A 27,841-nucleotide genomic window follows, 5' to 3' on the forward strand; every position below is an offset into this window, starting at 1 on the left:
ATAGATGGGTCTTTTAGATCTACACAAAAATGGCACTCGCTAGAGTTTGAAAGTATTTAAGGTACAAAGTGCATGTCCCTTGCATACATTCTTGGACCAGTTTCACCTGGTCTGAAAGGTTGCAGGTAAAGTGGCAAGTGGTACAGACCATGTCCCAATTTCATTGTAGGTCTAGGCTATGGCTTGCTTTTGTGCTCATGTTTTCCCCCTGGATATAGCAACATTTTGTTCACTGGAATTCTCCTTCCCAAGGTCTCATGTTATAGGAAAACAGAACTGATTAACACAAGGACAAAGGGTCACCAAAATTTCTTATGTTCATTTGTATAAGTTTTCTTTGCCTCAAACCCCTAAATCTCCAGTTTATCTTTTTACACTGCCCGACAAATATCGTTCTAATTGTTATTAGCCTGTTGTGTATATGTTGCTAGTCAGTAGTTGCTTCACCTTGCACCATCAAATATTCTTATCAGATTCTGAACAGCTCTGGATATTGCACAATTTATTGTCCCAAAGGATTGAATAAGTACATTGATGTTATAGAGTTTACCGACTGATATTCCTCCAGAAAACATTAACATATAGCAACAACAAATGTTGAATTTGCTTTCTAGAAACCTTGCTACCCCAAAACAAAAACTATGACCATAGACCTTTAGCATAAAAATTTTAATACAATTACAGAATACCCTACTAATTAGATAACATGTATGCTACAATTTGTGCATCGCCTTGTAATAGCATATCTTATTTTCTTTTCCTCAGTATCAGCACAAATTTAGAGTTGTGTAGACATTCAGCCTCTTCCAAGTGTTTTAAGACTTCTCTTTTATATCCTCTGAACCTCCTCATAAGTGTCTAAATTACCAGTCTCCTAGTGAGCCAGGATGACTGTGTTCTAACTTGAGCTTGGGGCTGAAATGGCACCTGTCCTAGCTCCTGAATTTAAGTGGGAAACTGAGGCATAGTCAAGCCCCAGGTTGGAGAGGGATTATTGCCACCATTAGCACTACTCTGCCAGTATGGTCATTTCAGCGGGATCAGCACTGTGGCAGTAAGCGTCACATTAAACCCAAAGTCTATAGAGTAGAATTGGTGTTTAACTTTTTATCTGTGTGTCTGTGATATGTCCTTTCTGTGGGGAGACATGCCCTGTCAAGATATGTGGTCTTTGACTGTAGGGAGGAGGCAAACCTTAGACTCTGTTTTCTACAATTATCTTTAAGGATAAATCTGTTTTCAGATTGAATCAAGATTCACATTATCATTAAGTATAGCATACTTAAAATTGCTTTGTCAAACATTTATTTGACATATATTATGTGCCAGGCGCTCTGCTAGATGTTGTAGATACAGTGATGAAAGACTCAGTCCCTAACCTGCAGGAGTTCATAGTTAGTGAAACACAAATAAACCAGATAACTTCAAGGGAAGTCTGCACTTCTGCACTTCCCTTCTGCACCATTTTGAGTTTATTCTTGTGAATGGTGTAAGAAAATGGTCTAGTTTCATTCTTCTGCATGTTGCTGTCCAGTTCTCCCAGTGCTATTTGTTAAAGAGACTGTCTTTTTTCCATTGGATGTTCTTTCCTGCTTTGTCAAAGATTAGTTGGCCATACGTTTGTGGGTCTAGTTCTGGGGTTTCTATTCTATTCCATTGGTCTATGTGTCTGTTTTGTGCCAATGCCATGCTGTCTTGATGATTACAGCTTTGTAGTAGAGGCTAAAGTCTGGGATTGTGATGCCTCCTGCTTTGGTCTTCTTCTTCAAAATAACTTTGGCTATTTGGGGCCTTTTGTGGTTAGCCAGTCATTTTGAAGAAGAAGACCAAAGCAGGAGGCATCACAATCCCAGACTTTAGCCTCTACTACAAAGCTGTAATCATCAAGACAGCATGGCATTGGCACAAAACAGACATATAGACCAATGGAATAGAATAGAAACCCCAGAACTAGACCCACAAACGTATGGCCAACTAATCTTTGACAAAGCAGGAAAGAACATCCAATGGAAAAAAGACAGTCTCTTTAACAAATGGTGCTGGGAGAACTGGACAGCAACATGCAGAAGATTGAAACTAGGCTACTTTCTCATACCATTCACAAAAATAAACTCAAAATGGATAAAGGACCTGAATGTGAGACAGGAAACCATCAAAACCCTAGAGGAGAAAGCAGGAAAAGACCTCTCTGACCTCAGCCGTAGCAATCTCTTACTCAACACATCCCCAAAGGCAAGGGAATTAAAAGCAAAAATGAACTACTGGGACCTCATGAAGATAAAAAGCTTCTGCACTGCAAAGGAAACAATCAACAAAACTAAAAGGCAACCAACGGAATGGGAAAGATATTTGCAAATGACATATCGGACAAAGGGCTAGTATCCAAAATCTATAAAGAGCTCACCAAACTCCACACCCGAAAAACAAATAACCCAGTGAAGAAATGGGCAGAAAACATGAATAGACACTTCTCTAAAGAAGACATCCGGATGGCCAGCAGGCACATGAAAAGATGCTCAACGTCGCTCTTCATCAGGGAAATACAAATCAAAACCACACTCAGATGTCACCTCACGCCAGTCAGAGTGGCCAAAATGAACAAGTCAGGAGACTATAGATGCTGGAGAGGATGTGGAGAAACGGGAACCCTCTTGCACTGTTGGTGGGAATGCAAACTGGTGCAGCCACTCTGGAAAACAGTGTGGAGGTTCCTCAAAAAATTAAAAATAGACCTACCCTATGACCCAGCAATAGCACTGCTAGGAATTTACCCAAGGGATACAGGAGTACTGATGCATAGGGGCACTTGTACCCCAATGTTTATAGCAGCACTCTCAACAATAGCCAAATTATGGAAAGAGCCTAAATGTCCATCAACTGATGAATGGATAAAGAAATTGTGGTTTTATACACAATGGAGTACTATGTGGCAATGAGAAAGAATGAAATATGGCCCTTTGTAGCAACGTGGATGGAACTGGAGAGTGTTATGCTAAGTGAAATAAGCCATACAGAGAAAGACAGATACCATATGTTTTCACTGTTATGTGGATCCTGAGAAAGTTAACAGAAACCCATGGGGGAGGGGAAGGGAAAAAAAAAAAAGAGGTTAGAGTGGGAGAGAGCCAAAGCATAAGAGACTCTTAAAAATTGAGAACAAACTGAGGGCTGATGGGGGATGGGAGGGAGGGGAGAGTGGGGGATGGGTATTGAGGAGGGCACCTTTTGGGATGAGCACTAGGTGTTGTATGGAAACCAATTTGACAATAAATTTCATATATTGAAGAAAAAAAACCAAAATGACTGGCTATTCGGGGCCTTTTGTGGTTCCATATGAATTTTAGGATTGCTTGTTCTAGCTTCGAGAAGAATGCTGGTGCAATTTTGATTGAGATTGCATTGAATGTGTAGATAGCTTTGGGTAGTATTGACATTTTAACAATATTTATTCTTCCAACCCATGAGCATGGAATGTTTTTCCATTTCTTTATATCTTCTTCAATTTCCTTCATAAGCTTTCTATAGTTTTCAGCATACAGATCTTTTACATCTTTGGTTAGATTTACTCCTAGGTATTTTATGCTTCTTGGTGCAATTGTGAATGGGATCAGTTTCTTTATTTGTCTTTCTGTTGCTTCATTATTAGTGTATAAGAATGCAACTGATTTCTGTACATTGATTTTGTATCCTGCGACTTTGCTGAATTCATGTATCAGTTCTAGCAGACTTTTGGTGGAGTCTGTTGGATTTTCCATGTATAATATCATGTCATCTGCAAAAAATGAAAGCTTAACTTCATCTTTGCCAATTTTGATGCCTTGGATTTCCTTTTGTTGTCTGATTGCTGATGCTAGCACTTCCAACACTATGTTGAACAACAGAGGTGAGAGTGGACATCCCTGTCGTGTTCCTGATCTCAGGGGGATCAGTTTTTCCCCATTGAGGATGATGTTAGCTGTGGGCTTCTCATAAATGGCTTTTATGATGTTTAAGTATGTTCCTACTATCCCGACTTTCTTGAGTGTTTTTGTTAAGAAAGGATGCTGAATTTTGTCAAATTCTTTTTCTGCATCGATTGACAGGATCATATGGTTCTTATCTTTTTTTTTATTAATGTGATGTATCATGTTGATTGATTTGCGAATGTTGAACCAGCCCTGCATCCCAGGAATGAATCCCACTTGATCATGGTGAATAATTCTTTTTATATGCTGTTGAATTCGATTTGCTAGTATCTTATTGAGAATTTTTGCATCCATATTCATCAGGGATATTGGCCTGTCGTTCTCTTTTTTTACTGGGTCTCTGTCTGGTTTAGGAATCAAAGTAATGCTGGCTTCATAGAATGAGTCTGGAGGTTTTCCTTCCTTTTCTATTTTTTGGAATGGCTTGAGAAGGATAGGTATTATCTCTGCTTTAAACGTCTGGTAGAACTCCCCTGGGAAGCCATCTGGTCCTGGACTCTTATTTGTTGGGAGATTTTTGATAACCGATTCAATTTCTTTGCTGGTTATGGGTCTGTTCAAGCTTTCTATTTCCTCCTGATTGAGTTTTGGAAGAGTGTGGGTGTTTAGGAATTTGTCCATTTATTCCAGGTTGTCCAGTTTATTGGCATATAGTTTTTCATAGTATTCCCTGATAATTGCTTGTATTTCTTTGGGATTGGTTGTAATCATTCCATTTTCATTCATGGTTTTATCTATTTGGGTCATCTCCCTTTTCTTTTTGAGAAGCCTGGCTAGAGGTTTATCAATTTTGTGTATTTTTTCAAAAAACCAACTCTTGGTTTCATTGATCTGCTCTACAGTTTTTTTAGATTCTATATTGTTTATTTCTGCTCTGATCTTTATTATTTCTCTTCTTCTGCTGGGTTTAGGGTGACTTTGCTGTTCTGCTTCTATTTCCTTTAGGTGTGCTGTTAGATTTTGTATTTGGGATTTTTCTTGTTTCTTGAGAGAGGCCTGGATTGCAGTGTATTTTCCTCTCAGGACTGCCTTTGCTGCATCCCAAAGCGTTTGGATTGTTGTATTTTCATTTTCGTTTGTTTCCATTTATTTTTTAATTTCTTCTCTAATTGCCTGGTTGACCCATTCATTCTTTAGTAGGGTGTTCTTTAACCTCCATGTTTTTGGAGGCTTTCTAGACTTTTCCTGAACCATGAGTTTTTGATATTGTATAATCTTGAATCACTGTTTGTAAAATCTGCATAACTCGGTGAACCAGTACTTCCCAAATGACCAATGTATGATATTATAAAACCATGCATGGGAAAGGGTCTATTTGATATGTGAGATAGAGCAATGCATTTTTATTTAACCAGGTACAAAGAGTTCATTGATGTGGTGTCAAATTCTACCTTGTACCTAACGTTTAGGAAATTACCACTTGATGGAGCGCCTGAGTGGCTCAGTCCGTTAAGCATCTGGCTTTGGTTCAAGTCATGATCTTGCGGTTTGTGCGTTCAAGCCCCTCATTGGGCTGTGTGCTGACAGCTCAAAGCCTGGAGTCTGCTTTGGATTCTGTGTCTCCCACTCTCTCTGCCCCTTCTCTGCTCACACTCTGTCTGTCTCTGTCTCTCTCTCAAAAATAAATAAATGGTAAAAAAAAAAAAAAAGAAAAAGAAATTAACACTCGTTGAGTTTTGGTGTAGTATCAAAGAAGAGCATCTACATTTATTTCAAAATGCTATTAAATGTTGTAAATACAATTTTCTAATTATAAATCTACATGAGTACAGATTTCCTTAATATACCTATACCAGAAGAACAGATCACAATAGATCTAATGCAGAAGCAGATCTGAAGATCCAGCTATCTTCTATTAAGTCTGACATTAAAGAGGTTTACACAAACGACAATACCATGCTTATTACATTTTTTAGGGGGAAATATTTTTTATTTAAAAAGTCTATTACATTAACATTTATTTACAACTGCTATTTTAAATGAGTGAATAAATATTTTTTAAATTTCCCAGTGTTAATTTCTAATATGCTAACTATATGTACATAAACAATAGTTCTTTGGATTCCTCAGTAACTTTAGAGTATAAAGGGGTCTTGAGACTAAAAACTTGAGAGAAATGCTGATCTAGCCCTCTGTTTCTTAACAATGTGCTAAACATTCCCTAATGGGAATCAGAGTAGTATTTTTAAATAAGGGCTAGGTATTTTTAAATAATAATTCTAAGAATTGTTTACCTCTGAATATGACCTGTTATCCACAACTTAGGCAAATATGACCTTTTCAACAGCAATGTTTCTAATTCCGTAATGTCTTTAATATGCTGTTTTCTGAGGACTCCCAACTGCCAGAGATTTTGTGGTGCGATATCAAAGCTGAGACCCATTCTGTAACATACTGTCATCTCCACAACCTATAGCAGAAGTATCTGTGGGTTCCTGGCAGAAAGAAAGGCCACTTGCTGTGCTTTGCATGACTGTCTACCTCTGTGTCATTCCTTTGGCATAAAATAATGATAATAAAAGATGATTTAGGTTGTTTTCACTGTCACCATCCCTCCCCCCCAAAAGATAATTTGTTAACAATACAATATGTTAAGAAATATTGCTTTACCCAACAGCTGACCTGTACTAATGCCTGTTTCATATCTGGCAACATAGTAGAATTTAACTAAGGCTAGTTAGGAGCATACTGGTGTATTAAAGAGGTATGCAGTACTGATTTGTCTGATTCCCAGTGAAACACAGACATATATTTCCAATACCTTTCAGAAATCATTTGTGTATTTTTTTGTAGTACAATGGTAGAATTATTATTTTTTTAATCAAGAGAGCTGATGTGAAGAAGTCAATTTAAGAAACCTAAATTCGGTTCATCTGTGGCTGGCAATCAAAAGGGGGCCAAAAAAAGGTCACAAAACGGGAATTTGAAGAAAGATAAGCTAGTCAGACCTGAAAGTTCAGATGTTTAGGTTTTTTGTTTGTTTGTTTGTTTTTTACTGGTTTAAAGAAAATGCCACTTAGGACTCCTTGGTCTTATGACCTTTAGTGTTCCTCTTTAAAATACATTCACCATCCCTACTTGCCCTAAGTTGAAATACATTGACCTGCCCTGGTTGCTATCATGGGGAGAACTGAACCTTTGAAAGCTACTGTGAACAAAATGAATATTCAGAAGTCCACTTGAATCAGTTCCAGATTTTCTAATGGAGGAAATGTTTGTTGGAGAATCATGTTGGACTTCTTCACACCTAGATCTTATTCATTGTACATATGAGTGAATTCAGAAGTGTTGATTTCATTGTATTATCAGAATGTCGGGCAGTATTGAATGTGAACTAAGTTTTGGAAGAGCTACTTTGGCCTTCAGTTGCCCTTACTTATTACTTGTAAGTCACTCATTGCAGACACTCTCTTTTCTAATATTAAAAGTGGAAAATGGTTGAAAGTGATACTGGAACAGCTTTCCACACCTCCTTGTATTTTGTGTTTGAATACCAAGGTGCTGGAAGCACGCCATCATTATACTTTGAATATTTCATATATTGTAAAATGCTTTTGAATTTATTTTGCATTTTGACACATTAATATTTAAATGTATGTGTGGGGGGGAGGTCCAGAAGTACAGAACTTAGTACATAGTTTATATTGAATAAATATTCAGTGAACTTGTGTTCATAAGTAAGATTAGGCCATAACCATAATAGCATTAGCTCTTCGAAGGACACGAAAGGGGCTGGCCACCAGCAGAATCCTAGATCAAATTTCTCCATGTTATGAACTGGAAAGTGTTTTTCACCAGTAGTGCCAAGGGTTGACATGCTTTATTTATATTAACATTTTAATTGAAAGATACTGCGTAAGATTAGTAAGAGTTGCCACAGTCTAGTTCATTACCTTTTTCCCAAGCTAGACACAGGCCAAAACCTTTATTCTTTGTTGAACATTTGAAATTGGAGTATTTCTTCTGCTTAATTGTTACCTATTCCTAATCTATCCCTTCTCCCAACATATTTTAGGTAGCAGAGTGAAAATGTAAAAAACTTGATCTACATTGTGTTACTAATGATTTTTAAGTAGCAAGTTCAAGGATTCCTTATTGAATGGAGTGAATGCTATCAAGATAATTGTTCCCATATTTTCCCAACTCTGCATTCATATGGCCACAGGAGCATTATTTACACCATGGAAATTGGCACACACTACCATTCAAGGCTTCCTCATTGTTAAACATTTACCATGACATTCCCCCCATCCTGAAGGTATCTATTTAATTTTCATTTTTACAGTCAAAGAATAGCTGATGTAGAATGGTGGTGAAGAGCAGAGACACTGGAGTCAAACTGCCTGGGTTCAGGTACCAGTTGTGTACTTATTAGCTTGTGTTCTCCTAGGCAAGTTAGTCAATCTTATCTTTAATGAGATAATAGCAATGCTTACCTTATAGGGTTGATGTGAGGATTAAATATGTTAATGCATATAAAGCACTTGGAACAGAGTCTAGTTTATAGATAAATCTTATCTGGCAACCTCAATTATGCAGAGCATAGCCAGGATTCAGGAAGCAAACAAAAATGTCACCGAGCAACCAATATAAATATCAGAGGGTACTTGCAACTAAAACCCTCAAGCTCTCTTTGGAAGCCTGTTTACTTTTTCTTTGGACCAAAGCTTCACTGACTTTTCAGAGTTGAGAGCAGATTTGAAGTATAAAATTACAAAGGGGTGAGAGATACTGCTAGAGGCAACAAGTGAGAACCTCCCTCCCTGAAAGAAAATAATCCAAAGTGAGAACTCAGAAATGAGTCAGACTGTATGATTTCTAAGGTCCATTGTAGCTCCAAAAAATCAGTGACTTCAGTGAAAACTCATAACAGTTTAGGGACAAATAACCTTACTAGTACCGTGTAAAATAATGGCTCACAAAGGTGATCCACTGCTAATAATAAATCCTAATCAGTATATCTTGGTTAGGAAAATAGGACAGTATAGATTACTTTTTAAAATGTCCATTCAAGGAATATTATTTAGCCTTAAAAAGGAAGGACATTTTGATATATACTACAACACCATCATTGGTTGAAGACATTATGCTAAGTGAATAAGCCAGTCACAAAAAGAACAATATAGTATGATTCCACTTTGAGGTACCTAGCATAGTCAAATTCATAGAGGCAGGAAGAATTGTGGTTGCCAGGGGCTGGGGGAAGGAGGAATGGGGAGTTAGTGTTTAATGGAGACAGAGTTTCGGTTGGAGGAAATGAAAAAGTTCTGGAGATGGATGGTGGTGATAGTTGCAGAACAATGCAAATGCACTTAATGTCACTGAACTTGACACTTAAAAATGGTTAAAATGGTATATTTTATGCTGGATGTATTTTACACAATAAAAAATAAAACTATAGTTAAGTGGGGAGAGCTGTCAATATTAGGAAAAAGAAGCCTAATAAATGGACCAATAAACCTATACCACCTCAAATAAATAAATAAATAAATAAATAAATAAATAAAATGTCCATTCAAAATTGTTAAAATTAATTATTTGTGTAAAACTTTTTGTTACTTGGAAATTTTACTTATACAGAATACCTAATTCCCTGACAATACCTGTTAAAGGAAAGCATTACTATCATTAATTAAAAGACACTCTCTGTCCTTAAAATGCTCTTAATTTAGGGAGGGAGTACGACATGCCAATTGAAACGCAAAAGCAAAATGAAGTATTAGATAAAGGTTAAAAACTAAGTGACAGGGGAACAAAGAGGGAGCATTTACGTTCCCACTTGGAACTTGGGAAAATAATATAAGAGGCAGCATTTGATCTGGGATTTGGGTAATGAACAGGCAGAAAAGGAGGGGAGAATGTCAGCAGATGGAGGAAATTTTAGTCTGAGGGAACAGAATGAACAAAAGGAGAGTTATAAAAAGTGAATGACAATAGCCAACCCCATGTGCTTGGGATCTGAATGTTCATGAGATGGGCGTGTAGTGGGGATGTATCAAACTGGAAAGGTCAGTTGGGACCAGATCATAAAAGGCTTTAAATGTGAGGCCAAGGAATCACTAAAGACTTTAGAGCCGGAAAGAGGCATGATGCAACCAAGTGACGGCTAATGTCAACCAGGAAAGTAAACTCTGATGAAGCTTTAAGGGAAGGGGAATGTCGGATACAGAGTCACAAGTTAGGAGATTACTGAAGTAGTTCAGGCAAGGAAATCATGAGGACCTATATTGAATAGGCAGCAAGAGTGGAAAGAAGGATCTGATAATGGGAGACACCAGGAAAGTAGCATCTGCATGACTGACTAGGTTAGCAGTGAACATTCAGACAGGATTCTGGGTATTCATACCAGATGACCAGAGGGTTGTGATACCATTAACTGTGATTGGGAAGGGAAGGAGGGGGCAGTTTTTGAATAGTTGCAAAGGTATGGGGAGGAAGAGATGTATAATAATGTTTAGAAATGGGCCTTTTATATGATTACAAAGCTAATACAATGGTTGGGCTATATATATATATATATATAGATAGATATAGATATAGATATAGATATAGATATAGATATATATTCATACATTATGAATGAATTGTTTGCTGTGTGTAGACAAAGTACATTTCCTTAGTGTCCTTGCTTTTTAATCTCCATCTGACTACAATGGTCCATATTTTCCTGATCATCCACCCCTGCCACCCACCTCATGTCTTCTGAAAGAATGAAAACTTATTTCTATCAGTCAAAAAAGTTTAGAGGGACACATCTTTGATTTAAAAAGAAATCTTTGAAATGATATTCTAAAACCTGAATTTTTATAATTATCTTTGCTTTCAATTATACAGGTTACAATATCTGAAATGAATGCTAGATTATATAATTGCAATTTTATAACCAGAAATATTCCTGACAGATGGCTTATAAAGAAAAGACAAATAATGACAAAAGAGAATTGAAATAATATCTGGGCTTTTAGTGCCAAAGCTAGAAATTTAAAGCTTCCAAATAAATAGAAAAGTGAGCCACTCTCTTGCAAAATAGCCAATACTCTAGATCCATAAGGGATATTTGGGTCATTTACTGAAAGAGGAAAAAGGTACAACAAAAGCCATTTCAGACTCCTTCACTGCTTTAGAGATTTTCTTCATGTAAATGAGAAGAGAGAGTAAGTCATTGTCTACCAAACTGAGGGATGGCAAATTAGTAAAGTTGTAAAAGGTTTTAACTAGATGGCTGTCATATGTAAAAAACAAAAATAGTGTCTTTGGAACTTTAAGGATCTGTAATCCTACCCTGTAAATATATTTTTTGAATTAGTAACTTCAAGTAAGGACGTCATCTTGAACTTTTGAAGACTTTGGCTACTGGGGGACCTTAAATTTAAGGGATTACTTGGGTAGTAATTCTGCTATGTACATTGCCATTTAAGGTTTGTACTCTTAATTTGATCATTGAAAGTGAGTACTATTTGAATAATGTACTTTTGTGTTTAAATTCTAGTTTAAAGGGCCTTTGGGATTTATGTGTATGTGTGTGTGGTGGGGGGTTGTGTATAGTTATGTTTATTCCAGATTGAAGTTTGATCATTAACCAAGATTAGTACCTTAACCTAGTATCAGTGGGAGGTTTCTCTGGTCGGTAATCTCTTAACATTCAAAGAACTCTATTCTTTTGCTTAAGATTATTGGTCTCAGGTCATATAAACTAGAAGGAATATAAACCTTGATAAGCATTGGAATGACATGAGTAATCTGACGTTCTCACAACATTGGGAAAGATAATGTTTGTCCTTTATTTTTTTCACATGATTTATATAGTTGGGGGTAGAGAGGGAAGTGTTTAAGCCTCTTGATTAAGATTTAGACTATTAGACTAAGTAATAAGCTTAGTCTAATTTCAGGCTTGACTTTAGTTGGTGTTGAGTAGAACCATACAGTACTATTAATTTTTCATGTTCTATTCATTGCTAACCTGATTAGGTCCATGCAAAACCTTAGAGTACCCTGGACAAATTTTATATTGCTTTTGAGGATATAGAAAAATGTGCACATGGAGATATATAAATATATACATTGTACATTTGGGCTTGTGGACATCATTTATCTCAGATTACTACTCCTGATATGTAAATTCTTGTACATTTTAAGTTTATTTTTGAGAGAAAGAGAGAGCAAGCAGGGGAGGGGCAGAAAAAGAGGGAGAGAGAGAATCCCAAGTAGGCCCTGCACTGTCAGCCCACTATCATGGGCTTGAACCCACAAACCATGAGATCATGACCTAAGCTGAAACCAAGAGTCGGATGCTTAACCGACTAAGCCACCAGGCACCCCAATAAATTCTTGTACATTTTAGTAGTGACCTTGTGAGATAGTCTATCACTTTGTAAATTGGGAAAATACATAGTTAAGTATTTCTGTCTTTCCCAAATCTCAGATTCCCTAGGATGTAAAGCCCTGTTCTCTACCATCCAGGGGACTATTTGTCTTTAAGAAAGCTTTCATGTAAGAGGTAAATTGGACCCCTGTTGAGTTATAGGTGTTTAATCTGAGGAGAGTGGAGGTATTTGTTAAATATCATAGCTCCTTACTAAACTTATGAGTTACTTAAGATCAATAACCAAGTCTCAGTATGTTTATATCCCCTATAACGTATGTGCATAGTAGGTGCCCAATAAATGTTAATTGAATGAATGAGTATCCTTTCATTTGTCTCATTGGGAATACTTTAAAATCACTTTAGCAATTGGATTTTTATACTAAGAATGCCTTACCAAAACTAAAACTGAATTTCTTTTCTTTTACAGGTGCAGGAGACATTGTTGCAATCATGATTGGCAATCTCAAAGGAACAAAAATTCTACAGTCCATTCAAAGAGGCATACAAGTAACAATGGTCATCGAAGTAGGGAAAAAACATGGCCCTTGGGTGAATCACTATTCAATTTTCTTCGTCTCTGTGTCCTTTTTTATTATTACGGCAGCAACTGTGGGCTATTTCATCTTTTATTCTGCTCGAAGATTGAGGAATGCAAGAGCTCAAAGCAGGAAACAGGTCCGTAATGGTCCTTTCTTCCAATCTAAAAATACTCTTTCAGTTGTAGCTTTGTAGTCATGCATTTTAATATACTTCACTTGCTAGACAATGGATCCATGCATATGTTTTATGAAAACTGCTAGTTTTTAAAAGCATATCAGCTTCCATCCTCTCACAACTTTTATTTTTTGTAATTTGTCTTTGGCCTTAATCCTGCTTAATTAAATCTTCTGACACTTCATTAGGGAGCACAGCCAGCAATTAATTATATATGGGTATAAATACATATGTTCTTTTAAATTTCTTTCTAAATTACCAAAGTGTTTCATGCTCCATATAGAAAATTGAGAAATCAGAAAGTACAAGGGAAAAAACTCACTCAAACACCATATAACAAAAAACTGTAATCACCACCCAAAGTTAACTACTGTTATTTTACATGTATGTGTGTGCCTGTGGATGCATGTATTTGCATGTGGGGTTAGGACTGGGAAGGGAGACTAGGCTGAATATCATGAGAAGGCAGATTTAAATACCTAATTGTGAATGATATAGTGCTAGGCTCCAAACAGAGTCACATATTCATAATTTCTATCATATTTTAACTGACATATAAATAGGTACAAAGTATAGAAGTAATAGAGCAAAAATACAAAAACATCATTGAACAGGGTGGTTGTATGCCATTAACCCCACCACTTTTAAACTGTTCCTCATCCACCTGATATCTTCCCTTCTCTTCTTACCCAGCTTCACTTCCATGGTCATTGCCATGTATACATCTTCAGTTCCTTTGGCCCCTCTATTTGTTACACTTGCTGTCAAAATCCAACCCTGGTTAAATCCTAATTCCTCCCTACTCTGTGTCTACTTTGAAGTAACAGGAAAACACTGACATCATTACAGACTGGTCTCTCTTTAAATCTATGACCACAAACTGAGAGTGAGCCTTTAACGTGGCCTGACAACCATACTATGTTTTCTTAGGCATTTCCCCCTGCTTTCACAGGTAACTAATCATTCATGTTCCTTTCTCCTTAAACTGCCAACACCTCCTCCAACTTAACTCTCAACTTGGCATTTGGATCTTACTCCACTGAGGAAATTGATCAAAAGAGTACCTCTCCATGCTACCACCACATCTACGCATCTGTCTGTGACTGTCTACATCCTATGTCCTCTGCCTTGTCTTCTGTTACTGTGGACACACAAACATGCTATTACTGCTTCCCTTTTCAAAAGAGCTTTTCCTGACCCCAGGCCAGAAATCTTGGAGTTATTCTTTATTCTTCTTTTACCTCTCACTTCCCATATAACCTCTAGCAGCAAATCCCATTGGTTCCACCTTTGTTGTATATCCAGAATCCAGTTACTTCTCACTACTTCATTGCTTCCAACCCTGGTGCAAGCCACCATCATTTAACTCCTCCCCCTCTCAAGTATGTATTCTCAACACAGCTGCAGAGTGGTGTGCTATTTCTCCAGAATGCTCAGTAGGGATTTAATGTTTTCAGCTGATCATTATAGTAAGGGCAAGAATATATTTCTATATGCACTGAGAAGTTCCTCCAAAGACAATGAAATTCTGGCCACTTCATGTACTCTTTCTCCAAGAAACAAAAATGAACCCAATTTATTTGGGAGTGGGGGAGCAGTGAAGATTTCTATATGGCAAGAAAGTTCATTGAATTTAGGAACAGATGAGAAATTGAAATCTTATTACAAAACCTTCATAAAAATTAGACACCGGTATATGGTAATGAGTGATGATTATCTCAATGTTTAAAGTTAATTGACTTCTGTTCCTCATAGAACATTGGTGGCAGGTTCAGCCTGTTACTAGCTGTGGTCAAAAGGATGTTTAAAATTCCTAGGCCAAGCCATTCAATAGTTTCACACTGTGTTAATATTTGACATTTCTATATTGTGCTGTTTTATCTCTGAGGTGGGAGAGAAATTGGTATCTAGTATGAGTACTAAAGGTTATGGATACAATGACAAGAGTGTTTGGTTTGTGTATGTTCATGGTGGGGCATGAATTCCTATATTCTGAGTGCTATAATAAATCTATTAATATGGCATTAAATCCAGTCAGAAAGCAATACAGTTTATAAAGAATGGCCTGGTGTTGCATAAGTTCCATTGAATATATAACTCTGGTTTCATCATTCATTTAAGTAATTTTCATAGTTTATAGTATATTTTATGAAAATTAACTTCTGTAAAAATGGTCAAGAATAACATTAAAACTTCTCACCTTTTAGAGAAGGCTTTGGAAAGGGCTTCTTTCACAACTTAGTGGGCTATATCTATGTATCCTTTGGTGACTAAAGGATTAAATATATGACTGGTAATCCCTTTTGCTTATAAATATTTGAGTGTTATGATATCATTTACATGTTATTTAGTTTTCCTGACTTCCTGTTTTTTTTAAAGGTAGAGCTTGATGCATATGATGGTTATAACTATCACTAAATACTTAACTGCATTAACCCCATTTTACAGGTATAAATGGTAATGAAACTGAGTTATGGAAACTTACCTTCATTAGAATATTAGGAATTCATTAGAGTATTCAGGAATGTCTTTTCTCTGAACTATTGTAATGCATAATATATAATGTCAGTCAAACTGATAAATGTGTAGCCATAAATTTTGATGGCCAAGATGCCCAAATGTATTGGGCAGTATATAGTGGCCACATGCTTGATATGTCATAGTATGATGTGTGAGAATACATATCATCCCTGTTTCTGTGCAGTGAAAGCTTTTAAACAAAAGTATCAATGGATTGTGAACAAAATTAACATATTAGGCATTACATGGTAGATTTGTGTCCACACTGGGAACAACCCTAACCCGAGACAAGGAAGATTATGGAAAACCTTATGGCGTGCTCAGACTAAATTGAATTTGGGAGTGACCACAATAAACTTAACTCAAGCATGAGATACCCAGAATTTGGGGGTTTGGTACACATACCCTAACCATACTTTAAGCAGTTAATACTCAGTACCAACAAGGTGTGTGTTGGAGTGAACATTGGCTGGTGAAATGAAAGAGAGCTGTAGGTGAAATAGAAGCTGGCCTAGGTATAATGGAAGAAGCTGAATTAACTTTTGATGAAGAGTGACTTTCAGAAGAAAATAATTTATTCTTTGAAATAGACACATTGCAAGGGATCATCTTCTAGGAGGAGGGAAAAATGGGAATCCACTTGGAAGGATGATAAAGCCTTGATAATATGGCCACACAAACCCAATACATAATGCTAGAGAATGCTAGCACTTAACACTGGGAAAGAGCATATATCTGACACAACAGGGCCTGCTAACGATCTTAATACAAATGGAGGCCCAAGTAACCATGGGGCAATATAATGGCCTTCCATTTTTAGCTATGGAAGCTCAGGGAGAGCATCTTTGAGACACATACAGATCCCAAACTTATGGAAATTTTTTGAGTGAATTTGAAATTACATTACTGATCTCTAACCTATCTTGACTAAAGGGATGGACCAAAATAAGATGAGCTAGTAGGAATAATATCAAATGATACCCATCAAATGATCTCCCATCAGGAGAGGGAGATGGCCTTGCTGCACAGCAGTCAATGGGAACCTATAACTATATAATACTGTGAAGTGAGACAAATGATTGACTTTGTCCTCAGCTAACATGGAACCTAGAAATGACAGAATCATCCTCACTGGTGACAACACTTGTCCATAATAATATCTAATATGTGGCCAAAGAGCAGTTCTTCTAGGAAGGTTTAGTAAACACTTCGGTGATACTTCCTGATTTATTTTGTGACCAAACCTAACTGCATCATAACCATATTGTGATATGGTGTAATACCAGTATTGTTAGTGAAATTCAACTACCTGATATAAATAAATCATGTGATAGTCATATGTATTGGGAAACTGAATTAAAACCTCCAAAGGATATGATACCAATGGAGAGTAATTAGCCTGAGGAAGAATTAGATTTAATTCCATTATTACATTAAATGACACTGTAAGTTTATCACAAAGTTCAAGTAGTCATAGAATAAGGAAGTAAACAGATAATTAAACTGGCACATCAACATAAAGATGTTTGAAATTGTCTTATACATTAAAAGAATCCTATTTACACCCTTCACTGGCTTCTGCAAGTATTAGGTATGCTTCTGTTATCCTTACTGCACCTTATGTATAAATGCTGTACTAATTGCAGAAGTCCAAATAACTATGACTATTTTGTTGTTAAAAAGACCTTGATCAAGAGATAGGGGATGGATTATGAAGTAAGAAATAGCATAGTACATCTGGTTGCTTACTCCTTGCCAGTCTCCAAGGGAACCATGATTGGCCTTTGGCCAACCCTGGGAATGTGGCCCTCAAAGTGTTCTTTATGTTCGTTATTGATGATTTTGTTATACACACCTGGAGCAACGGACCATGTTGTGCCAGCTTGTCATGGTTGCCAGACGAGGCAGTAAAGATGGATGATATGCACCTATTTTCATTGTTGCGGTCCTGAGTGTCAGGCAGCATGGCCAGTTGCTAGCAGGATTACCTAGTGACCAGCCTCAATCTGAGTCTCAAACCCTGAGACTCCAGTTGGTTCCCTGGGCAAAGATATGTCACACATGTCTTTGTAGTTTGCTGCCAAAGAGATAGCACTCCTTTGTGGTCTCACATGAGGAAGAACTAAGCTACATTAATATCTTAAAATTTGTCCTTCAACTTAAAGCATGACTGAAAATATCTGAAGTATTTCTGGTTATATTAGGTTTTCTCTACTAGTGCATGAAGTAAACTGGAAGACTTATCAGGTGTCGCATACTGTACCACTGTCAATACACACATTTGCAGTGGGTGTGTTTGTATGTATCTGTTCCTACCTGAAGATTTATTAGAGCCTTTTACAAAACCATTGTTTGGCTTTATGTTAGAAGAGCAGATTAAACAAATTATTCTCTTAGTAGGACTTAGTTTTATAGACTTACTCTGGCTCTCATTGAACAAAAGGAAGCTCTTATAATGGGTCTCAGGATTATTTTATATTCACTTTCTCTAATTTTATTTTTATATCACTAATTCTAAAGGTTTTGATTGCCTTTTTTTTAATTCAATAATCTGAGTCATAACCTATCTACTGGGTCAAATTCCCCATTTCCTCACCACTCTTCCTTACAGTGCATTTCCTCACACTGTTCACAGTGATCACCTCCAGGCAAGTAGTCTGTACTCCTATTTATCCCCATCTCTATAGTTCCATAGACTTACAAGAAACTGCTTTATAACCTGTACCTCTTTCCTTTAGGAATACTTCATTAAAACAATATGCATAGATTTTCATTGAAAAAATAGAGTCTTTCAGTTCTCATATATCAGAATAGCCACATGACTCAGACATTGATTTTGTTCAAAGGAATAGATCTGAGGAAAAGAATCCTGTTACCATAATTCTTGATTTTAAGTATTCTGTCCTATAAATTCTGAGTCAAACTTTTTATGAAAAATTTTATTTAAAAGAAGTAATGACTTAAAGCAGGAAAATCTAGTTTGCTTACATCCACTCTCCTTTCTTGCTTTTGCACACCCTGCCCCCCATCAAGTAAGTAGGTTTGACTCCATGCCTAGTGTTATTCATGTGGGTTTCAGTTATGCTAAAAGCTTGAATGCCTTGGGACCAAAAGCCAGGCTGACAAATCACCAGCCTGCAACATTTATTTTACTTAATTGGATGTAAATACACAAATAAACTAGGTAGGATATCTTTGAGTTTATACTTTAAAAATTGAATGTTGGAATATCTGATGATAATTGGCTTGGCTTTTCATTTCCAGCCCAAATACAGTCTTATTCAGAACTAAGAAAACTATATAGGTGAGATTCTTCAGTGACTAGAACGATCACAGTTTTTGAATAGAGTAATGACATTAAGTTTCTGTTAAGAAAACTGGCCAACAACCAAGCTTTTTTGGATTAGTCTTCAAGTCTCTTGCCAAATATTCTTAGACCAGGTATCTCTTAGGATTGGAGAGGAGGCAGGGAGAGTCTGTTGGTATAAAATATTTGCTTAAAAGAGTTCCCCAAATCACAGTAAGTAGTGAATTTAGGTAGGATTTGAAGATTGGATAATAGCTGACTTTGAGGGTTTTTTTCTTTCATTTATCTTCTTCACAAAGAATGTGAAGCCTTTTTAAAGGCTTCTTTGCTATTACACAATGGAGGCAGTGTACTATAGTGGAGAGATCATGGGCTTTAAAGCCAGATAGAACCTGGGCTTGAATTGAATCACAGCTCTGCAACTAACCAGCTGCCTGGACTTTAGTCAAGCTTCTGAACCTTTTCTTGTCTATAAAACTTGGATATTAAAATACCTATTCCATAAGGCTGTTAATGATTAAACAAGATGACACATGTAGAAAGCTTAGGGTTGCACCTGACACACGGTAGAAGCCAATACCTGTTCCTGAAACCTTTCTTTTCCCAAATTTAGCAGAGTAGAGGCTTTTAATGAGTGCAAGTGTGACTTGGATGAGAAAATTGCGACAATCTGTTTTGATTTTCTAAATTCAGAAGCTATTCTTTGAGCAATTACTAGGTTTTATGGAAAAATTTAAAAATGTTTAAGCCCCACTCCTCCAGTTACTCACAACCTAGTAGGAAAGACACATGAATAGTACAATTACAGAATATGATAAGAGGTAGAAATAATGAGCTATTGGAATTTATAAGGTAGGAGGGAATTCTGAAATGGTGGCAAGACATTTAAAAAGTGTCCAGAGAAAAATTTGTGTAAAAAACTAGATACATGCTTAAAGTTCTTTTTAAGGAATAGAATACAAATTACAGTTAGTATTGGGCACATTGTCTTTAAATGTGGAAACATATTTGGGCACCCAAGAAGTTTGACTTGAGTAATATATCCAAACATATGTATTTAACATAAACTGCTTGATCTTAATGTTGTTCTCAGATTTCAGTTTTTAGAGGAATGAATGTATCTTGGAAACTCTTGCTGTCAGTGTGACTGAACTATTTTGAGGACTGGCAGTTTTGTGAGTGACCCTCATTCAGGCTCTAAAACATAGTTTGTGCTTCTTACCAAAATGATGATTCTCACATCCATGTTTAAAGAAAATGGCTTTGCTTTTCCTTATAAAAGCTCAGTAGGAGCTATTGGAATTACCCACATTTCCTTTTAAAGGACTTGTTTTTATTCCAAAGCTGCTTTAATAAACATGGGTTTATACTATTATGCAAGTCTTTTACAGATCCTTCAAAATCAAGTCCCTTGCCTAGGATCCTCTGGCATCTTGGATTTTGCCCTGTATTTTTATAGTCCCTCAACTTTTTTTAAGCATTTCTCTATAATCTGAGTTCTATTCTCAGAAGCATAGACTTGGACATTACATTTAGAGCTTGCCTTTGAGGTAATCCCTCAAATTTACATTAGTCTTTGATATGGTTAAAGAAAGTCATATATTTAACATTCATTCCTAATAAATTAATAAGCACTCACACTGGAGACTCAAGCATTTATATTGTGTTGAATATTTTGGAATGAGAAAACAGACTACATAGACTCAAGTAAATACTCTAGAGATGTATCACCTCCTAGTGAGTGCAATTCCTTGATTGTGTCACAGAGCTTGTTTAAATCAGAAGTGCTCTAAAGACAAAATGCAAAATGATTGTCAAAGACTTATCATCAACTACATTTTTTTTCTTTGCCTGTTTTTCTTGTTAGCTCTTTTTTTAAACCATTTGCAGTCTTCACATCTAAGTTTCTAAATAGCTTATGATCTATGTGAAAAGAAAGTACTGGGGCGCCTGGGTGGCTCAGTCGGTTGAGCGTCCGACTTCGGCTCAGGTCATGATCTCACAGTCTGTGGGTTCGAGCCCCGCATCGGGCTCTGTGCTGACAGCTCAGAGCCTGGAGCCTGTTTCAGATTCTGTGTCTCCCTCTTTCTCTGACCCTCCCCTGTTCATGCTCTCTCTCTCTGTCTCAAAAATAAATAAATGTTAAAAAAAATTAAAAAAAAAAAAAAAAAGAAAAGAAAGTACTGATGTTTGGAAGTCTAGGCCAGCACCAGGACCCTTGGGCATACTGATTGTTCACTATAAGGACTGGCCACAGTTTCATAGATCTTAGAATCCAGGAGTTGGAAAAGCTTCAGAAAGTAGCTGAGTTGTAGACGTATTGTAATGGAATCTTGAAGTATGAAGAGCAAAGTCCCAGTAACAGCTCTATCATTTAGAGGTTGCATGCCCTTTTGGATGAGTTATTTCACTTTTTCAAGCCTCCATTTACTCATCTCTAAAATGGGGATGTTAATCTCCTTCAAGGAGTTGTTGGGATTAAATGAGGTAACAGACATCAAAAATAATTTTAAATTATAAAATAACTACATAAATATAAGGAAATAGTAGTACTAGCTTCCTAGTGCAAGCTACAGTAAAAAAAAAAAAAGACAACTACCTTGATATTAGGGAAGGGAACACTTAACTCTAGGCTTCAATGGGACCTACACTAACCAACTCTGAGATTTTGAGCAAGGCAGTAGACATCAGTTTTCTTATCCATCAGATTAGATATCAGGGTAGGTGATTTCTAAGAGTTCTTCCAGCTCTAAAGATCCTAAGTGTACCTCATTTACTTTCACTGTCCCCCTATTATTTACTTATGATGCAGGTAACAGGACAGAAAATATGTGTGCATAAAATAAAGTACCATCACTGAATTGCCCTTTTGAGTTAACTTACAATTAAGTCCCAAAGTGGGAGTGAAATGGTCTTGATTACCATCTTTCCTTCAAAGGACTAGCTAGGCCTTCCTGTTAACTGTTTCTGTTAAGCTAGATCTGCTACTCAGGTAGCAAGCTCAGAAGTTTCAGCTGTTCCTGAGACAGCAAAGAAATAGTTTGTCTAGGAATCTCCTTGGCATTAAGCCAAATACCTTTCACAAAATACTTTATATAGAGGCAGGTTTAGGCATTAAGGAATGTCCTCATATATACCTTTACTCATGGATTATTTCTTTCCAAAATATATTTGCTACAGATATGTATAAATATGTTACAAGAACCTGTTAGACTTATTGACGAATAGTAGTTTATATTTTCATTTAATCAACATTTTATTTAGTGTCTGCTATATGCCAGACATTATACTGAATTCTTACATTATCTCTGATTTCCACATATTCTTCATGTTAGCTGGGGGTTTCCCTGCTGGGGGTAGAGGAACATATTCACAATGACCTCTGGTTCTGAGTACCTACTGTTTGCTGAATTTCTACTAAGTTCATTTTACAGTAGAAAATAGGAAGATTGCTTATCATCTTGCCATGCTGCACATGCTGTGTCTCTGTTCCAAACAGCATTCACCCAAGTGTGAAACCTAGCCTTTTCTTCAATTTACTCATGTATTATATTCACTTGAGGCATTCATGTATGTAGTAGATTTTACTGAAGGGGAAGAAAGGATTTATTTGCAGGATTACAAGTAATTTTAAATTAACACCAAATATCTCCTACTACCTGGGATTTTTTTCCTTTTAGCTGTTCACCCCACAAAGAGGGACAGCCTTTCATTGATTCTTTCTTACCTTTCCCTTACCTTTCCCTTACCTTTTAGATTTCCCCCTATACCCTAACTTCACTTCTTGTATTTTTATTGAGGTCAAATTGGTATATAACTTTAACTTTTAGGTGTACAACATAATTGGACATCTGTATGTACTACAAAATGATCACCACCAAAGCCTAGTTATCATCCATCACCATTCAGTTGACCCCCTTTGCCCATCTTGCCCAACCCCTTTCCCTCTGGTAACCATCAATCTCTTCTCTGTATCTGAGTTTGTTTTTATATTATTTTGGTTTTTTTCTTAGATTCCACATATGAGTGAAATCATAGGGTATTTGTCTTTCTCTGCCTGACTTATTTCACTTAGCATAATATTCTCTCTTTCTAAAATTAATTTTAGATGTTTATTTTTGAGAGAGACAGAGACAGAGAGACAGAGCACAAGCAGGGGAGGGACAGAGAGAGAGGGAGACACAGAATCTAAAGCAGGTTCTAGGCTCTGAGCTGTCAGCACAGAGCCTGAAGCTGGGCTCAAACTCTTGAACTGTGAGATCATGACCTGAGCCAAAGTCAGACGGTCAACTGACTGAGCCACCCAGGTGCCCCTAGCATAATATTCTCAGGGTCCATCCATGTTATTGTAAGTGGCAAAATTTCATTCTTTATGGCTGAATAGTCTTCCTGTGTGTGTGTGTGTGTGTGTGTGTGTGTGTGTGCGTGCGCGTGTGTGTGTACGTACCAACCACATACTCTATTCATTCATCTACTGATGGACATTTAGGTTGTTTCCATATCTTGGCTATTGTAAATAATGTGGCATTGAAGATAGGGATGTATGTATCTCTTTGAATTAGTGATTTGATTTTGTGTTCTTTGGATAAATGCCCAGAATTGGAGCAGCTAGATCTTACGGTAGATCTATTCTTAACTTTTTGAGGAACTTCTATACTGTTTTCCTAGTGGCTACATCAGCTTATATTCCCACATCCTCTCTAACATTTATTTCTTGTCTTTTTGATAATAGCCATTGTAACAGGTGTGAGGTGATATTTCATTGTGGTTTTGGTTTGCATTTTTCTAATAATTAGTGATATTGAACATCTTTTCATGTGCCTGTTAGCCATCTGTATGTCTTCTTTGGAAAAAAATGTCTATTCACAACCTCTGTTCCCTTTTTCAATTAGGTTGTTCAGTTTTTTATTGTTCAATTGTAGAGCTTTTTTCTCTATTTTGGCTATTAACCCCTTATTAAATATGTGATTTGCAAATATCTTCTCCCATTGAGTTGCCTTTTTGCTTTGATGATGCTTTCCTTTGCTGTGCAGAACTTTTTAGTTTGATGTGTCCCATTTGTTTATTTTTGCTTTTGTTTTCCTTAACTTTGGAGTCAGATCTACAAACATATCACTAAGACTGATGTCAAGGAGCTTACTGCCTATGCTTTCTTCTAGGAATTTTATGGCTTCAGGTTTTACATTCAAGTCTTTAATCTATTTTAATTTCTGTGTATGGTGTAAGATAGTGGTTTAGTTTCTATTCTTTTCCATATGGCTGTCAAATTTTTCCAGCACCATTTATTGAAGAGAAGGTCCTTTCTCCATTATATATTTTTGGCTCCCTTGTCATAAATTGTCTGCATATGTATGGATTTATTTCTGAGCTCTCAATTTTGTTCTATTGATCTGTGTCTGTTTTTATGCCAATACCATACTGTTTTGATTACTATATAGCTTTGTAGTATAGTTTGAACTCTGAGGGCGTGATACCTCTAGGTTTGTTCTTCTTTCTCAAGATTGCCCTGGCTATTTGGGATCTTTTGTGGTTGCATACAGATTTTAGAATTATTTGTTCCAGTTCTGTGAAAAATGGATTGGAATTTTGATAGGGATTTCATTGAATCTATAGGTTGCTTTGAGTAGTGTGATCATTTTAGCAATATTAATTCTTCCAATCCAAGAGCATGAGATATCTTTCCTTTATTTTTGTTTTATTCAGCTTCTTTCATCTTATAGTTTTCAGTGTACAGGTTTTTTTTTTTTTTTTACCTCCTTGGTTAAATTTATTCCTAGGTATTTTATTGTTATTGATGCAATTGTAAATGGGATTGCTTTCTTAATTTCTCTTTATGATAGTTCATTATTAGTGTGTAGAAATGTAACAGATTTCTGTATATTGATTCTGTATTCTACAACTTTACTGAATTCATTTTTTCTCATAGTTTTTTGGGAGAAACTTCAGGGTTGTATATATACAGTATCATGTCATCTGCAGTTTTCCTACTTCCTTTCCTATTTGGATGCATTTTATTCCTTTTTCTTACCTTTTTGCTGTGGCTAGGACATCCAATACTACATTGAATAAAAGTGGCGAGAGTGGGCATCCTTGTCTTGTTCCTGATCTTAGAGGAAAAGCTTTCAGTTTTTTTACCATTGAGTATGATGTTAGCTGTGAGTTTCTCATAGATAGCCTTTATTATGTTGAGATACATTCCTTCTATACCCACTTAGTTGAGAGTTTTTATCAGAAATGGATGTTGAATTTTGTCAATGCTTTTTCTGTATTTACTGAGATGGTCATGATTCTTATCCTTCATTCTATGAATGTGGTGTATCATGTTGATTGACTTACAGATGTTGATCCATTCTTGTATCCCTGAAGTAAGTCATATTTGATCGTGCTAAATGATCTTTTTAATATATTGTTAAATGCACTTTGCTAATGTTTAGTTGAGGATATTTGCATCTGTGTTCATCAAAGATATTGGCCTGTAATTTTCTATGTGGTATCCTTGTCTGGTTTTGGTATCAGGGTAATGCTGGTCTCGTAAAATGAGTTTGGAAGTGTTCCTTTCTCTTCAATTTTTGAAAGAGTTTGAGAAGCATAAGTATTAAATATTCTTTGAATGTTTGGTCGAATTCACCAGTGAAATCATCTGGTCCTGTCCTTTTGTTTGTTGGGAGGTTTTTGATTACTGATTTCATCTCCTTACTAGAGAATTGGTCTGTTCAGGTTTTCTATTTTCTTCATAATCAGACTTGGAAGGTTGTGTGTTACTTGGAATTTATCCATTTCTTCTAGGTTTTCCCAACTTGCTGGCATATAATTGTAGTAGTTTCTTATGATCCTTTGTATTTCTGTGGTATCAGTTGTAAATTCTCTTTCATTTCTGATTTTATTTACTTGAGCCCTCTCTCTTTTTTTTCTTGGTTGTGTAGCTAAACATTTATCAGTTTTGTTTATCTTTTCAGAGAAATGTCTCTGAAAAGTTTTATTAGTTTTATTGATCTTTTCTACTATCTTTTTAGTCTCTGTTTCATTTATTTCCACTGTGATCTTTATTATTTCCTTCCTTCTACTGATTTTAGTCTTTGTTCCTTTTTTTCCCTAGTTTCTTTAAGGTTTAAAGTTATATTGTTTATTTAAGATTTTTCTTGTTTCTTGAAGTAGGCCTATATTACCGTGAATTTCCCTCTTAGAACTGCTTTTGTTGCATCACATAGGTTTTGGTATGTTGTATTTCTGTTTCCATTTGTCTCTAGGTATGTTTTTTCTTTGATTTTTTTTTTTTTAGTGACTCATTGGTTGTTCAGTAGTATGTTTCATTTCTACATTTTTGTGTTTTTTCCATTTTTTTAAATGTTTATTTGTGAGAGAGAGACAGACAGACAGAGTGTGAGCAGGGGAGGGGCAGAGAGAGAGCAAGACACAGAATCCCAAGCAGGCTCCAGGCTCTGAGCTGTCAGCACAGAGCCTGACGTAGGGCTTGAACTCACGAACTGTGAGATCATGACCCAAGCCAAAGTCAGACGCTTAACCAGCTGAGCCACCCAGGCGCCCCTCCACTTTTCTTTAATTGATTTCTAGTTTTATAACCATTATGGTTGGAAAAGATGCTTGATATGACTTCAATCTTCTTGAATTTTAGACTTGTTTTGTGATACGACATGTAATTTATCTTAGAGAATGTTTCATGTGCACTTGACAAGAATGTATATTCTGCTGCTTTTGGATGGAATGTTCTGTATATATCTATCAAGCCCATCTAGTCTGAAGTGTTGTTTAAGGCTGATGTTTCTATATTGATTTTCTCTCTGGATGATCTATACAGTGATGTATATGGAGTGTTAAAGTCCTCTGTATTGTATTGTATTGCTGTATTATATTGCTGTCAATTTCTCCTTTTAGGTCTGTTAATACTTGCTTTATATATGCTAGTGCTTCTGTGATGGGTGCATATATGTATATATTTGTAAATGTTATATCTTCTAGCTGGATTGGCCCCTTTACATTAGGTAATGTCCTTCTTTGTCTTTTTTACAGTCTTTGTTTTAAAGTCTGTTTTGTCTGGTATGAGTATAGCTACACCATCTTTCTTTTCATTTCCATTTGCATGGAATATCTTTCTCTGTCCCTTCACCTTCAGTCTCTTTACTTTTGACGCGAGTCTCTTGTAGGTAGTGTAAAGTTGGGTCTTTTTTTTATCCACTCACCCACTCTGTACCTTTTGATTTTAGAATCTAGTCCATTTTACATTTAAAGTAATTATTGATAGATATTGACTTATTGACATTTTGTTACTTGTTTTCTGGCTTTTTTGTAGTTTCTTCTCTTTCTTCTTTTTCTCTTCCCTTGTGGTTTAAGGGCTTCTTTAGTGTTATATTTAAATTTCTTTCTTTCTTTTTTAAAAAAATATTTGTTTGTTTGTTTGTTTGTTTAGAGAAGGGAAGAGAGCACACAAGTGTGGGAGGGGCAGAGAGATCCCAAGCAGGCTTCGTGCTGTCAGCACAGAGCTGGACACAGAGCTTGATCTCACAAACCATGAGATCATGACCTGAACCTAAATCAGGAGTTGGACACTCAACCAACTGAGCCACCCAGGTGCCCCTAGGTTTCTTTCTTATTTAGTGTATTTACTAAAGTTTTTGCCTTGTGGTTACCATGATGTCTGTATGTAACATAATATGTATATAATGGTAGGTTTTAAATTGATAGGAACTTAAATTTGAACACATTTCAAAACTTCACATTTTTAGTCCCCCCCATTTTATGTCTTTGTCACATTCTACATCTTTTTGTTTTATGCAACCCTTAAATAATTACTATAGTCTTAAATTTACTATTGTCTATTAATCTTATACTTGTTTTATAAGTGATTAATCCACTCTCTTTACCATGTACTTACCTTTTCCAGAGATTATTACTTTTGTAAATTTTCTATTGATTAGTGCCATTTCTTTTCAGCTTAAAGAAATCCCTTTAACA

At 36.2% G+C, this 27,841-nt stretch overlaps 1 protein-coding gene across 2 annotated transcripts in view; it reads left to right on the top strand.

Annotated features, from left to right (window-relative positions):
• Positions 1-27,841, top strand: part of RNF128 (ring finger protein 128) — a 114,006-nt gene that overhangs the window by 68,196 nt on the left and 17,969 nt on the right. For both annotated transcript variants that reach the window (XM_049644731.1, XM_049644730.1), the window contains exon 2: positions 12,758-13,005. In XM_049644731.1, coding sequence (XP_049500688.1) covers positions 12,758-13,005 — 248 coding nt within the window. The remainder of the gene's footprint in view (positions 1-12,757; positions 13,006-27,841) is intronic.

The sequence above is a fragment of the Panthera uncia genome, chromosome X (genome assembly GCF_023721935.1).
Source record: "Panthera uncia isolate 11264 chromosome X, Puncia_PCG_1.0, whole genome shotgun sequence".
Classification (NCBI taxonomy): Eukaryota; Metazoa; Chordata; class Mammalia; order Carnivora; family Felidae; genus Panthera; species Panthera uncia.